At 34.4% G+C, this 11,944-nt stretch overlaps 1 protein-coding gene across 2 annotated transcripts; it reads left to right on the top strand.

Annotated features, from left to right (window-relative positions):
• Positions 1–3,628: 3,628 nt before the first annotated feature.
• On the top strand, positions 3,629–11,286 carry LOC143537306 (uncharacterized). 2 transcript variants are annotated; one of them, XM_077031102.1, is made up of 25 exons: positions 3,629–3,993; positions 5,741–5,908; positions 6,034–6,108; positions 6,251–6,329; positions 6,507–6,571; positions 6,710–6,799; positions 6,886–6,975; positions 7,066–7,152; positions 7,222–7,305; positions 7,393–7,512; positions 7,634–7,665; positions 7,753–7,885; positions 7,967–8,386; positions 8,468–8,943; positions 9,021–9,084; positions 9,171–9,270; positions 9,357–9,532; positions 9,620–9,745; positions 9,902–9,972; positions 10,066–10,128; positions 10,221–10,293; positions 10,413–10,532; positions 10,630–10,707; positions 10,790–10,840; positions 10,935–11,286. In XM_077031102.1, exons 1-25 carry the CDS (start codon positions 3,733–3,735, stop codon positions 11,040–11,042), a joined length of 3,210 nt encoding a protein of 1,069 aa, XP_076887217.1. In that variant the 5' UTR covers positions 3,629–3,732; the 3' UTR covers positions 11,043–11,286. The 2 variants fall into 2 exon arrangements, with proteins under 2 accessions (XP_076887217.1, XP_076887216.1); XM_077031101.1 differs by having other exon boundaries at positions 9,171–9,273.
• Positions 11,287–11,944: the final 658 nt, after the last annotated feature.

The raw sequence follows: 11,944 nt of genomic DNA, 5'->3' as shown, positions 1-11,944 counted from the left end.
TAAAAAAACACCAGAAAACGAGTTGGGTCGCTTGTGCTGGTAAGTGCAGTTCTAAATATGTTACCAGGAAGTAGTTTTAATAACTTGAGTTTAACGAAAAAGAGTCATCTTCAACTAACTTCATCTGTCGTATTCAAAGCCCGCGGCTTCTGTATTTCGGGTAGGACATTTACAGACATAAATATAGTATATTATATATTTTAAAATAAAGGCTTACAAAATGGTACTTTGATACAATGGAAAAATGGAAAGAGTGTTTCTCTATAAACAAAAGTTTTGAGTTCAAATCCTGGATGTAACGTTTTTAAAAAATTATTTATTTGACCCATTTCTTTTTACTCATCTGACCCCTGAAAATTTTGAGGAATCTCCGGGATGGCCCTGCCTACTAGAGGTGCACAAATCGGGTATTATGAAAAACCGGGTTCGATTATGAAACCGGGTTCAGGTATGATCGGGTATTGAAAAATCGTGAATTAACAATAATTGGGTTGGGTTCGGGTCGGGTATTAGTTTGAAAAACTATACCTTGTGTACCGGGTTCGGGTAGGGTATTGAACTGGGTCTTCAAATAAATACCCAGGTATTTGAAGACCCTATTTTCGGGTATTGAAAAAAACCCGTTTTATGGGTTTTGAATACCCTATTTTCCGGGTATTAAATAACCCATTTTCTACAGTTTTCTTCCATTAACAGGTTTGCTTCATTTTTTTATCCTAACTCCATTTTTTTGCATACATACTTCAAAGTTCATTCAAACATACATAACAACTAAACAATGATACAAAAAACATATATTTAATGTGTTTGCAGTTGTTGTTTGGTATATCAAAAGGTGTTGCTCTATACAAGTATTTATATCATATACGTGCTCCAAAAAAGATCCGTTGAAGAACGGCTATAGATCTGTGGACAGCCACACAAAAACATGTGCACACACTAATATCCTAGCATGCAAAAAATCCGGTTCGGGTATGCAAAAAACCCGGGTTTCGGGTATAACTAGAACCGGGTTTCGGGTATACTTTAAACCGGGTTTCGGGTATACCTAGAACCGGGTTTCGGGTATTATCGGGTTTAGATCGGGTTTCAACATTAAAAGTCATACCCTATCCGTACCCTACGGGTAGGGTCGGGTTCGGGTATTAAATACCCGGGTTTTAGAAAAACCGGTTCCGGGTTTTTTTCGGGTCCGGTTCCGGGTTCGAGTTTTTTGCGCACCTCTACTACCTACTACCCAAACAAACGAATAAACAAACATAAACATAACTTCCTATGACCCAACATGAAACATAAATAAACAAAAATACAGATGAGCGCAGTGGCCCAAACAGCCCACTAATTAATTAAATGGGTCATCCGTCATAGTACGGATACACATCTAATGAATCTGAGAAATTAGTAACTACAAACAAATTATGCATGAATAGAAGATCTATTTTTAAGCAAAACTCAACGGTTAAAATGCTTAATTATGTGACTGAAATCCATTTCTGATATAAAGCTAAACCAGCTCCTAAATCATTTAAGTGTTTTGCCACACACAGAACCAAGAGTCCAAGACATTACCTTATAATACTAGTTCTAAATAGAGGTGTACAAAACCGGTTTATAAACCGAACGGTTTGGTCAACGACTGGTCAAAACCGGTTTGACTCAAACCGGTTTAGAAGCAAGAAAGGTCAGCCCGGTCAAGTCGGTTCGGTTCGGTCCGGTTTATAAACTGGTTTAAACCGGTTTAGTAAATTTTAAGAGGAACCGGTCCTGAAACTGGTGGTTTGGGTCGGTTTGAGAACCGGTTTGGGTGAAACCGGTTTTAAACCCAAACCGGTTCAGTTCGGTTTGCTTAAAACTGGTCCCAAACCGGTTTTTTTGTACACCTCTAGTTCTAAATATTGCTTTGGAAATTCTTGTTATCACTTAATGTGGCTTTGTGTAACCTAAAACAAGTCATTAACACATGACATGTTAATTAAGGCCATAAGCGTATCGATCATCATACTTGTGTAATTAACAACAAAATGACATGTTATTATGACATTATATAACACTGTAACGTTAGCAAATTCACTAACACATTACAAAAGGCTCATTAGTGTATTGATCATTTTAAAATTTAATCTAACACCTAATGATTTGTTATGACTTAATGTGACTTTACAGTCTAAAACAACTCAGTAACGCAAGACATAGCCATTAAGGCCCATGACTCCATTAGTGTCATCATACATGCATTGATCAAAACTTGGTTTTGTGTTTTTGATCCTATTAACCTGTGTATACAATGTTAATTTATGTTTCCAATGAACGATTTGTCTGCATTGGAGGTTTTGTCATTTTGTGTTTCATTGTTTCCATTCATCAATCATCTAATTGTCATTTTGTTGGTTTATGCTCAATTTAGGCACATGTGAGCTCTCTTTGTTTATTAAATTTAAGCGAATAAATTTGAATTAATAATACTAACCATGGTGGCGAACTAGAAGGAATACCAAAAAACTTAAAAAAAAATTGCAGCATGAATCCCAGTTGCCATCATTGTAATATTATATCAAGGCATTTATTGTAAGATAGTACTTAGTAGGCAAAATAACACGCAACACCAATAAATTGTAGTAAATATAGTATAAATTCACCTTTAAACAAACATAAATGTTATCACTTAGCAGATTAATAGTTTTGCAAAGCATTTACCAAGGAGAACACACAAAGAAGGCACAAGTTGCATAAGCTCTTTTGTGTTTTTTTCTCATTAACCCAAAGTGACATAAACAAAAATTCTCTTTAATCTTACATCTATTCCCTAAAACAACAAAACATCATTATATTTTGTTTTATCTTAATATAAAAATTCATCTACGACTCATGTAAACATTCAACCGCCACTGTTTAACATGTTAAAAGTTAATAAGTGTGTTTCCGCACGAACACCACCTCCAAAGTGATGTCCTACATGCATACCCAGATCCTTATCATGTTAGCCGTTTCAACTTTTAAACAAATATTTAACGTTATGATTATTTCTGAAAAATTTGCATTTTTGGTGATGAACGTTTAGGCTAGTGAGTCATTTTGAATTGCTTTCAGCCCATGTCGGTTTCATTGTAAGCATGTGTTTAGCTCTTGACAAATAATTATAAACAAGCATGCAACCCAAAAAAGTAATTAAATCAATAGAGATGCTAATTACTGGACCAACCAATATGCGTATACCCTCACAGTTTATAACATTCTCCCTTTATTCATTTAGTATATTTCTATGTTTGTGCTTTAAAATCTTAAATTTAAATAAGAGCATTCTCAGCCCGTTTTTCATTCTCGTTTCTATAATTAGATTAACGAACACTAAATTTCTCTCATGTTCAATTAAGTAATACTTTTTTATAGTTATTATTACAGTTTTCATCTTCTGTACAAATTATCCCACTTTCAACAAATATTAAAAAAAACCCGGGGACAAACAAATTATCCCAAAATTGGCTGAAAACGGTCTAATAAACAAACATTTTGTTTTACAAAATAGTAATCATATACAAAAATACATTAAAGTCTGTATTAAGTGAGTATTTACTAATAAGAGAAGTGACATAGAAGTCTAAGGTTAATCAATAATCACGACTCTACTCATCTTTCCTTCTGAATCATGATCTCACATCCTCTTTAATAAACCCTCATCTCCAATTTCTTCAGAAATGGAGCTTCAATTGCTGGATTTCGGATCCCCGATTTGAGATGCATCCAAGCAGTTTCTCAACACCTCCTCCATTTGCTTTAATTCCACTTGCTCTAAATCACGGCAATTTGACTCCCGAGGGTTTCGAGATTTCTAGGTTTTTCTTCTTAGGCTCGCTTCTATTATCACCTGCAACAGCCACCGACGGCGACGGTGAGTACGGTGGTATGCATTTCTCAAAGGTCGGTGAGAAGCTTCTCAGTTCAGTCCGGTCCGCCAGATCTCTCGGCTTCCTTCCGTCCACTTCCGATCGTCCTGAGGTATTGCTTAATTGCTTATTGTTAGTGAGATATTTGTCTCTACAAGTAGGTTAAAGTGACATTTGTAGGATAATAATTAGGTTTTATTGTCTACTTAATTGATAGTTTGGATATTAGCTGCTTATTGTTAGTTTTAACCGTAAATATTTTGTTAGTGAAACTAAAACATCAGTTAACTAATATATATGATTCTTGTTAGTGAGCTAGCTATTCATCTGGACAGGTAAGTTAAATAATAATTAGGTTTTGTTATTCTGTACTTAATTAATGGGTTGGATATAAGAGGATTGGGCATTGGTTGCTCATAGTTAGTTATAACCGGAACGGTGTACATTCTGTTAGTGAAAGTTGCTGAACTGGTTTTAAGTTTTAACAACCACTTCGTGCAGTGGTAGTTAAGTTAAATTAACCGTATAACTTTCTTATGGAAATACTGTACACGTCTTCACTGGTTTGATATTGTTATTGTAAACTGATTCTATTCCAACGTAATTAGCTCATTGTAACAGACCATGATTTCTAGTGGATATTATGGTTATTTAACTGCTAGGTTTACTACTTTTACTAAATTATATGCTTATTGTTACTTTGTTAGTGAGCTATTTGTCTGGACAAGTAGGTTAGAGGAACATCTGTTAGATGATAGTTAGGGTTTATGATGTACTTAATTGATAGTTTGGAGATAACAGGATTGGGCATTGGTTGCTTATAGTTAGTTATTGTAAACTGATTCTATTTCAACTTAATCAGCTCATTGTAACAGATCATGGTTTCTAGTGAAAATTTATGGATGTTTAACTGTTAGGTTTACTCCTGTAACTAGAATATATGCTTATTGTTAGTGAGCTATTTGTCTGGGCAAGTAGGTTAAAGTAACATATGTAAGATGATAGTTAGGTTTTATTATGTACTTAATTGATAGTTTGGATATAAGAGGATTGGGCATTGGTTGCTTATAGTTAGTTATAACTGTTAGGAATTGCGCACACACGAACCGAACGCAAACTTGATAGCAAATAAATGAACGCAAGGATTTAACGTGGTTCAGTCTAAACTGACCTACGTCCATGAATGACAACTAGGTGTTCTCTTATTTAGTGATAATAATTACAAGTACATAGCTTGGTGAAGAGGAAATCTCAAACGGGACCCGTCTCCTTTCTTTGACTTCAACTAGAAACCCGAGCCTATACAAAAGGCCTATGAACCCAACAATAACCGTAACTGCGTATATTTTATTAGTGAAACTTGCTGAACTGGTTTTAAGTTTTAACAACCTCTTATTGAAGTGGTAGTTAATTATCCGTATAACTTTCTTATGAAAATGTTCTACATGTTTTCACTGGTTTGATATTGTTATTGTAAACTGATTCTATTCCAACTTAATTAGCTCACTGTAACAGATCATGGTTTCCAGTGACAATTTATGGAAGTTTAACTGTTAGGTATGCTTATTGCTAGTGAATTATTCATCTGGACAATAGTGAATTATAGTGAATTATTCATCTGGACAAGTAGGTTAAAGTAAGGATGTTACTTTAATAATGGGGATTGGGCATTGGTTGCTTATAGTTGATGTTTTGGAAGTAAGGGAATTGGGCATTGGTTGCTTATAGTTAGTTATAACCGGAATGGTGTGTAATTTGTTAGTGAAACTTGCTGAACTGGTTTTAAGTTTTAACAACCTCTTCGTGAAGTGGTAGTTAATCAACCGTATAACTTTCTCATGAAAGTATGCATATTATAGGTTCCAGAGCGTGCTGCAGCTGCGGCAACAATAGCCCGTGCACTAGCTTCAATTCCTCCACATCAAAGGCAAAATATTTCATCAAGCTCTGAAGAGCTTAGTTCCATTTATGGAAGTGAGCCGTCTAATCAAGCACTGGAAGAACTAGAGGAAGAATTCTATGAAGAGGTTCAGCATCTAATTTCTCTATAGAATTATTACTTGTAATGTAAATAGTTATGCGTTGAATAGTTTCATCAATTTATGTTATATTGTGCTGCAATTGCTAAAAGGTTATTGGTTTCTGTGCATAGGAGTTTGATCCTGTTCGACACACCTTAGAGAATCTTCCATATGAAGAAAGTGATCTTGCATATTTTGAGGGGAAGGTAATTTGATCCCTTATTTTTCATACTTTGTAGGATTGGGATTTTCGGTTCAGATGCAAATTTATTTTATACTTTGCATATGTTCAGATTGAATAAAAATAATTGCCTTGTAAAATTGTTAATTGCTATTCATTGTCTGCAGGCTGCTCTTAGATTATTACAACTGGATAGAGTAACAGAAAATTTGTCACGCCAAGTGATGGAGCACCATGAAGTAATGGGTAAAGAATGTTTATCATATTAAATAGTTTTCATTATGTTGTAGTTCTTTTTGTTTGTAATTATGCATGTGGTTCATTTCGAAAGTGTGTCTTTATTTCTGTGTTCTTGTGGTTGAGTATATTTTTATCAGTTGATTTTATAGGTGGTGATGAAAGTTAATATTTATTTTTGTTTAGTGAAAGGAATGGATTTGGTAGGCGAGTTGGAAAAAGACTTGAAGGTTGCAAATGTCATTTGTATGGTAAGCATGTGATGGTGTTTGTTAAATAATAAATAATTCGAAAGGTAGCTAGAAATAGTCTAGCTATATAAATAATTAGTTATGATTTGGGCAGGGAATTTTTGGGAAAAGTTTGTTACCCATGTTTATTTTGCGCAGAATGGACGAAGACACCTCACTTCTTCAAGAAATGAGGTATCAAGGGACCTTGTTGTTAACACAAGTTCTAAAAGGAAACAAAGTCTTCTGGTATTCCTCATCCTCTGGGACCATTTACAATGTTACTTTGCTGGACACTATTGACATCTCACAGAAAATGTAAAATAAATTTGCAGGACATTTTACAAATCTTAACAGCTCTTAGACGTGCAAAGGAAATGCAAGTAGAACTTGAAACACACGTCAATGAAGAAAACTTCTTTAAGGTGCACCTTTTTTCTAGAATCATTTTTATGTCATTCAGTTTAGCCAGTTCTTGAGTCTGCATCTTTATGCTGGACTGGTTGACTGTACAGGCATTCCAAGTCCTATCTGAGTATCTTCAACTTCTGGATAGCTTATCAGATCTTTTGGCTATACAAGAAATGAGTCGTGGTGTAGAGGTATGGATATCATTGACAGCTGGCAGTTTACTTTGCTGTTTACTTCAACTGTTTATTGTTACATTGTAGATTTGGCTGGGAACAACTCTACAGAAGCTGGATTCGCTTTTATTGGGAGTGTGCCAAGATTTTAAAGAAACGAGCTTTTTGACTGTGAGTATGTTGACCCGTTGTTAATAACTCTGTTACTTCGTTGTTAAGTAATTCTGTGAAATATGAAACTTGTTGCTACACTTGCAGGTGGTAGATGCTTATGCATTGATTGGTGATGTTTCTGGTCTTGCTGAAAAGATACAAAGCTTTTTTATGCAGGAGGTTATATCTGAAACCCATGCAGTCCTTAAAAGCATTGTGCTAGGGGTATGTTACTGTTACTTATGATATATTTTTATTAAAATAGATTGCTAATGATATAATATATCAGTTATAATTTTGTTGAAAGTTGTTGATTTGGAATTCTTTGACTAATAAAATGTGGCAGGATCTGGAAGCAGCTGAAATTCAAAGTAGCAGGTGCGCTTTTCTTGTATTTTCATAATTATATGTCCTACCTTTAAGTATCTTCAGTATTTATTGATTTGTCTTGATCTTATATCTCAGACTTACATACAGTGATCTTTGCACTCAAATACCTGAAGCTGAGTTTAGAAAGTGTTTATTGGCAACTCTTTCGGTCCTTTTCAAGTTAATGTGCTCATATCACTCAATTATGAGTTTTCATTCAGAGTATAAGGTTTGGTTCATACATTCTGTCATTTTCTTGATTCTTTTTATACTTTAAAGTCTCCATCATTAACTACATCATCTTTGTCAGGCTTCAATGGGTCAATTGTCACCTGAGGTGCAGAAACAAGGTGCCGATGAGAAGGAAATTGACAGTTTTGTCCCTGATAATCAGTTTCCTTCAGAATCAAGGGATGATAGCACTGGAGCTTCAAGCAGTGGGTCCCCATGGTTTCAGCTGAGAAACGATGCCACAGTATGTGTTTCACAAACATTACAAAGAGGTCGCAGGAATCTTTGGCAACTTACAACAAGCCGTGTGTCGGTATTGCTTTCTTCTGCTGCAGTTTCTTCTACTAGCATTCATCAGTTTTTAAAAATATATGAAGATCTCAATGTCTTCATCTTGGCTGGTGAGGCTTTTTGTGGAGCTGAAGCGTTTGACTTTAGACAGAAAGTTAAATCCATTTGTGAAAATTATTATCTTGCTTTTCACAAACAAAATATACACGTAAGTTGGCTAATAAATCGTTAAACCATACATCATTGTAGCCCAATTATAATGAACGAGTAACCATATTTCTTTTTTCAGGCTTTGAAAATGGTTTTGGAAAAAGAGAGTTGGTTCATGATGCCACCAGAGACAATACAGACAGTGAGTTTTGCTGGCCTTGTCGGTGATGGAGCTGCATTAACAAGTCAAACAGACGGTTCCCACAAGCTATCTGACTCAGCAAAAACTAGCACTAAACAAGGTGGATTCTCACATTGGGTTAAAACTGGGAATCCATTTTCTACAAAATATGATTCAAAGGAATGTGACAGTTCCCCTAATGAAAAAATTAATGGGGTATTACATAATGGAGATGCAAACAGTAATAATAACAATAATAATAATCATGCTGTTATTTCGGATGATGAAAATGAAGATCTGCTTGCTGACTTTATTGATGAAGATAGTCAACTACCTAGCCGTATTGTTAAGCCTAAACATGTAGTAAACCGCTCTTTATCTTTGAGTACTGAAGATATGACAGCTCACACAGGATCATCAATTTGTGTGCTAAGGTGAGTTATTTCAATAAACTCCTAAATAATAACTGGCTTGAGTATATTGAACCGGTTTTTACTTGTATGCAAATTAGGCTGATGGATAAATACGCAAGGCTAATGCAAAAGTTAGAGATAATCAATGTTGAATTTTTTAAGGTGTGCTTCTGTTGACCTCATTTTCTTCACACACTTTTTTATTTACTTTTTCCATTCTGTTAATCTTTAACTTCTTGCATATACAGGGGATACGTCAGTTGTTTGGAATCTTTTTCCATTTTGTGTTTGAAAGCTTTGGTCCTCGTAACACCAATCCTAGTGGAAAAGCAAATAATGATGTTAATAGTTGTGAGATCCTTTGACTTTGTTTGTGGCCCTTTATGAGTCTTATCTTTAGTTTGATATATAATTTTGCTGTGTATGGCACTCAGATCGACTGAAAACAGCTTTATCTAGAATATTGCAAGATTGCAATCATTGGATAAAGACTGCATCTTCTTCAGAATCTTACTCTTCACACACGCCTTTGAACGTGACATTTTCTCATATGGATATAACACCCACTAGTCCACCCGCTCATTTGCTTACCACATCATTTGGCCTCAAGGTAAATCTACCCTTTTTAGTATTATTATTTGTATCATTCTATTTACTGATACAACCAAAATTACTTGTGGTTGTGGTGATGGTGCAGGAAAGATGTGCAGGAGCTGATACCATCTCTCTTGTTGCTCGATTATTGTATAAATCTAAGGCTCATCTTCAATCAGTACTCATGACAAATAATGCAACAATCGTTGAAGAATTTTATTTGCATTTGGTATAATAATATTTTGATTTTAGTGTGATGACAAAATTAAAATGCTTACATTAAATTTGTGCTTCCAAAAAACAGTGAAAATCTAAGAACAAAATGGAAGATATAGGATTAATTAGTATTCAGTTTTTTTAAGTATATTATTTTTTATTTTGTCAGGTGGATGCAGTGCCAGATCTCACAGAGCAAATACATAGAACGACTGCAAAGTTACTTCTTCATATTAGTGGGTAAAATGACAAACACATCTTAATGATTACTTTTTAAACAATTTACACACCTCAGTTTTTTATGCTGTGTGCTTTACTTTGACTTAATGTCAGGTATGCTGATAGAATTGCTAGTGCTAAATGGGAAGTTAAAGAGCTTGGAATGGAACATAACGGGTAAACGCTTTTTCACCAACTTATTTAGGCACATTATCGTAATTTTTTGATATGCTGGGGTCAAAACTGTTATAAATCCTTGTGGTTGATAGGTATGTTGACCTGTTATTGGGGGAATTCAAGCACTACAAAACAAGATTAGCTCATGGTGGCATTCGACCCGAGGTATAACCGCCACCTAATCTTTTCTGCTCTAAGTGGGTTGACCATCAGTCAAACATCTAATCTATCCCTTTGTGAATCAAAACTAACCAAAGCGTTACGTTTATATTATTGTAATACAGGTTCAAGATCTCTTAATAGAATATGGACTTGAAAATATTTCTGAAATACTTGTTGAAGGATTGTCAAGAGTGAAACGTTGTTCTGATGAGGGCCGAGCCCTAATGTTATTGGATCTTCAGGTTTATTATTTTGTTAAAGTATTATTTTACAAACTAAGCTTCTTCATGTTCTTTTCGACATGCTAAAAGATTATTGTTTATTCAAATAAAATTTCAGGTTTTGATCAATGGCCTTCAGCATTTTGTCACCGTGAATGTTAAACCAAAGTTACAAACTGTCGAAACTTTTATCAAGGTATTACAAAATTCACCTTGGAAATTTTAACTTTTCTACTTAATTATTATGAAAGTTGATTTAAGAAAAGTTTCCATTACAGGCATATTATCTTCCAGAAACCGAATATGTACATTGGGCCCGCGCCCATCCGGTAACTTTCATTAATCTAGTTTTAATCCACTTAATCTTTTAAGTCATATAGCTCTTAAAATGTAATTTATCTTTTTACAATATTATTGTTGCAGGAATACACAATAAGTCAAATGGTTGGGTTAATTAACCTTGTGGCTACAATGAAAGGTTGGAAAAGGAAAAACAGATTGGAAGTGTTGGAAAAGATAGAAGCCCATTAGTCCAATCATGTAATTAGGTTTCAAATGGCCCGTTTAATCTGGTTTGTGTAAATTGAAGCCCATAAGTCAAGGGTGGTAATATAATAATAGCTTCTCTGTTATGGGCTCGCGGAATTGTGATTTTATGTTGTTTATATGTTCAAAATGTATATCCTAATACATTTGAATTACTGATAATTACAACATTTTGAGTGGAGATAACTAAAGAATAAATCATTTTTTCTTGATTTATGTTTAAGTAATTGGAATGTTAAAATGTACGTTTTAAGATATGGCGACATTAAGGTTGTAAGTATGACTGTGAGAATCGGTTTCATGATGGGTGCACAAAATGATCATGAGGTTTACGCAAAAGTGGGTTGCATGCTTGGAGCAATCTCTAACTGATTTAGAGATAGCCTCTTAATGGTATCGTTAGGAGTTACACTTTTACGTTCAGTAGTAATTGAAGTTGATAGTCGATTCACCTTTCCATTCAATAAAACACGCTTTTGTTGGTCGTTAAAAAAAATCACATATCGTGAAGCATAAACTTGGGCGGATGGGTGACTTGCCCAACTTAACTGACAGTGGCAGTGCTAGTCAAATTACTCTCCATTCTGGTATCCTATCTTTTTTCTACTATTCAGATTCTCGCATACTTGCTCTTAAAGTTTCCAACTACCAAAAAATGATGGGTCATAATGCTTTTCTTGCTCATATATAGAGTTGAACCTACACAGTTTTTACACAGAATATTTAAAAAAATTAACTGATTAGTACATTTTTAATCATGATTTGCTTACATAAAGATCTTTGTTTAGCAATTTAATGATATATATGTATATAGCACCCTAATAAAACCTTCAAGCATATGCTCAAATTTCAATAAATATTAATAACTAAATTTCTAATCATTTAAC

Source organism: Bidens hawaiensis, unplaced genomic scaffold (genome assembly GCF_021521415.1).
Source record: "Bidens hawaiensis isolate Kalapana, Puna unplaced genomic scaffold, B.hawaiensis_p1.1 tig00011171_1, whole genome shotgun sequence".
NCBI lineage: Eukaryota > Viridiplantae > Streptophyta > Magnoliopsida > Asterales > Asteraceae > Bidens > Bidens hawaiensis.
The sequence above is the reverse complement of the archived record's forward strand: the minus strand, read 5'-3'. Positions and strand labels throughout refer to the sequence as shown.

What these genes read in the sequence shown, in the direction of transcription:
- LOC143537306 (XM_077031101.1), top strand. Translation starts at nt 3,733, where the DNA reads ATGCATCCAAGCAGTTTCTCAACACCTCCTCCATTTGCTTTAATTCCA. An exon ending in TTAAAAGCATTGTGCTAGGG is followed by an intron (nt 7,513 to 7,633) that starts GTATGTTACTGT and finishes AAAATGTGGCAG; the next exon opens with GATCTGGAAGCAGCTGAAAT. An exon ending in ATTGGGCCCGCGCCCATCCG is followed by an intron (nt 10,841 to 10,934) that starts GTAACTTTCATT and finishes TTATTGTTGCAG; the next exon opens with GAATACACAATAAGTCAAAT.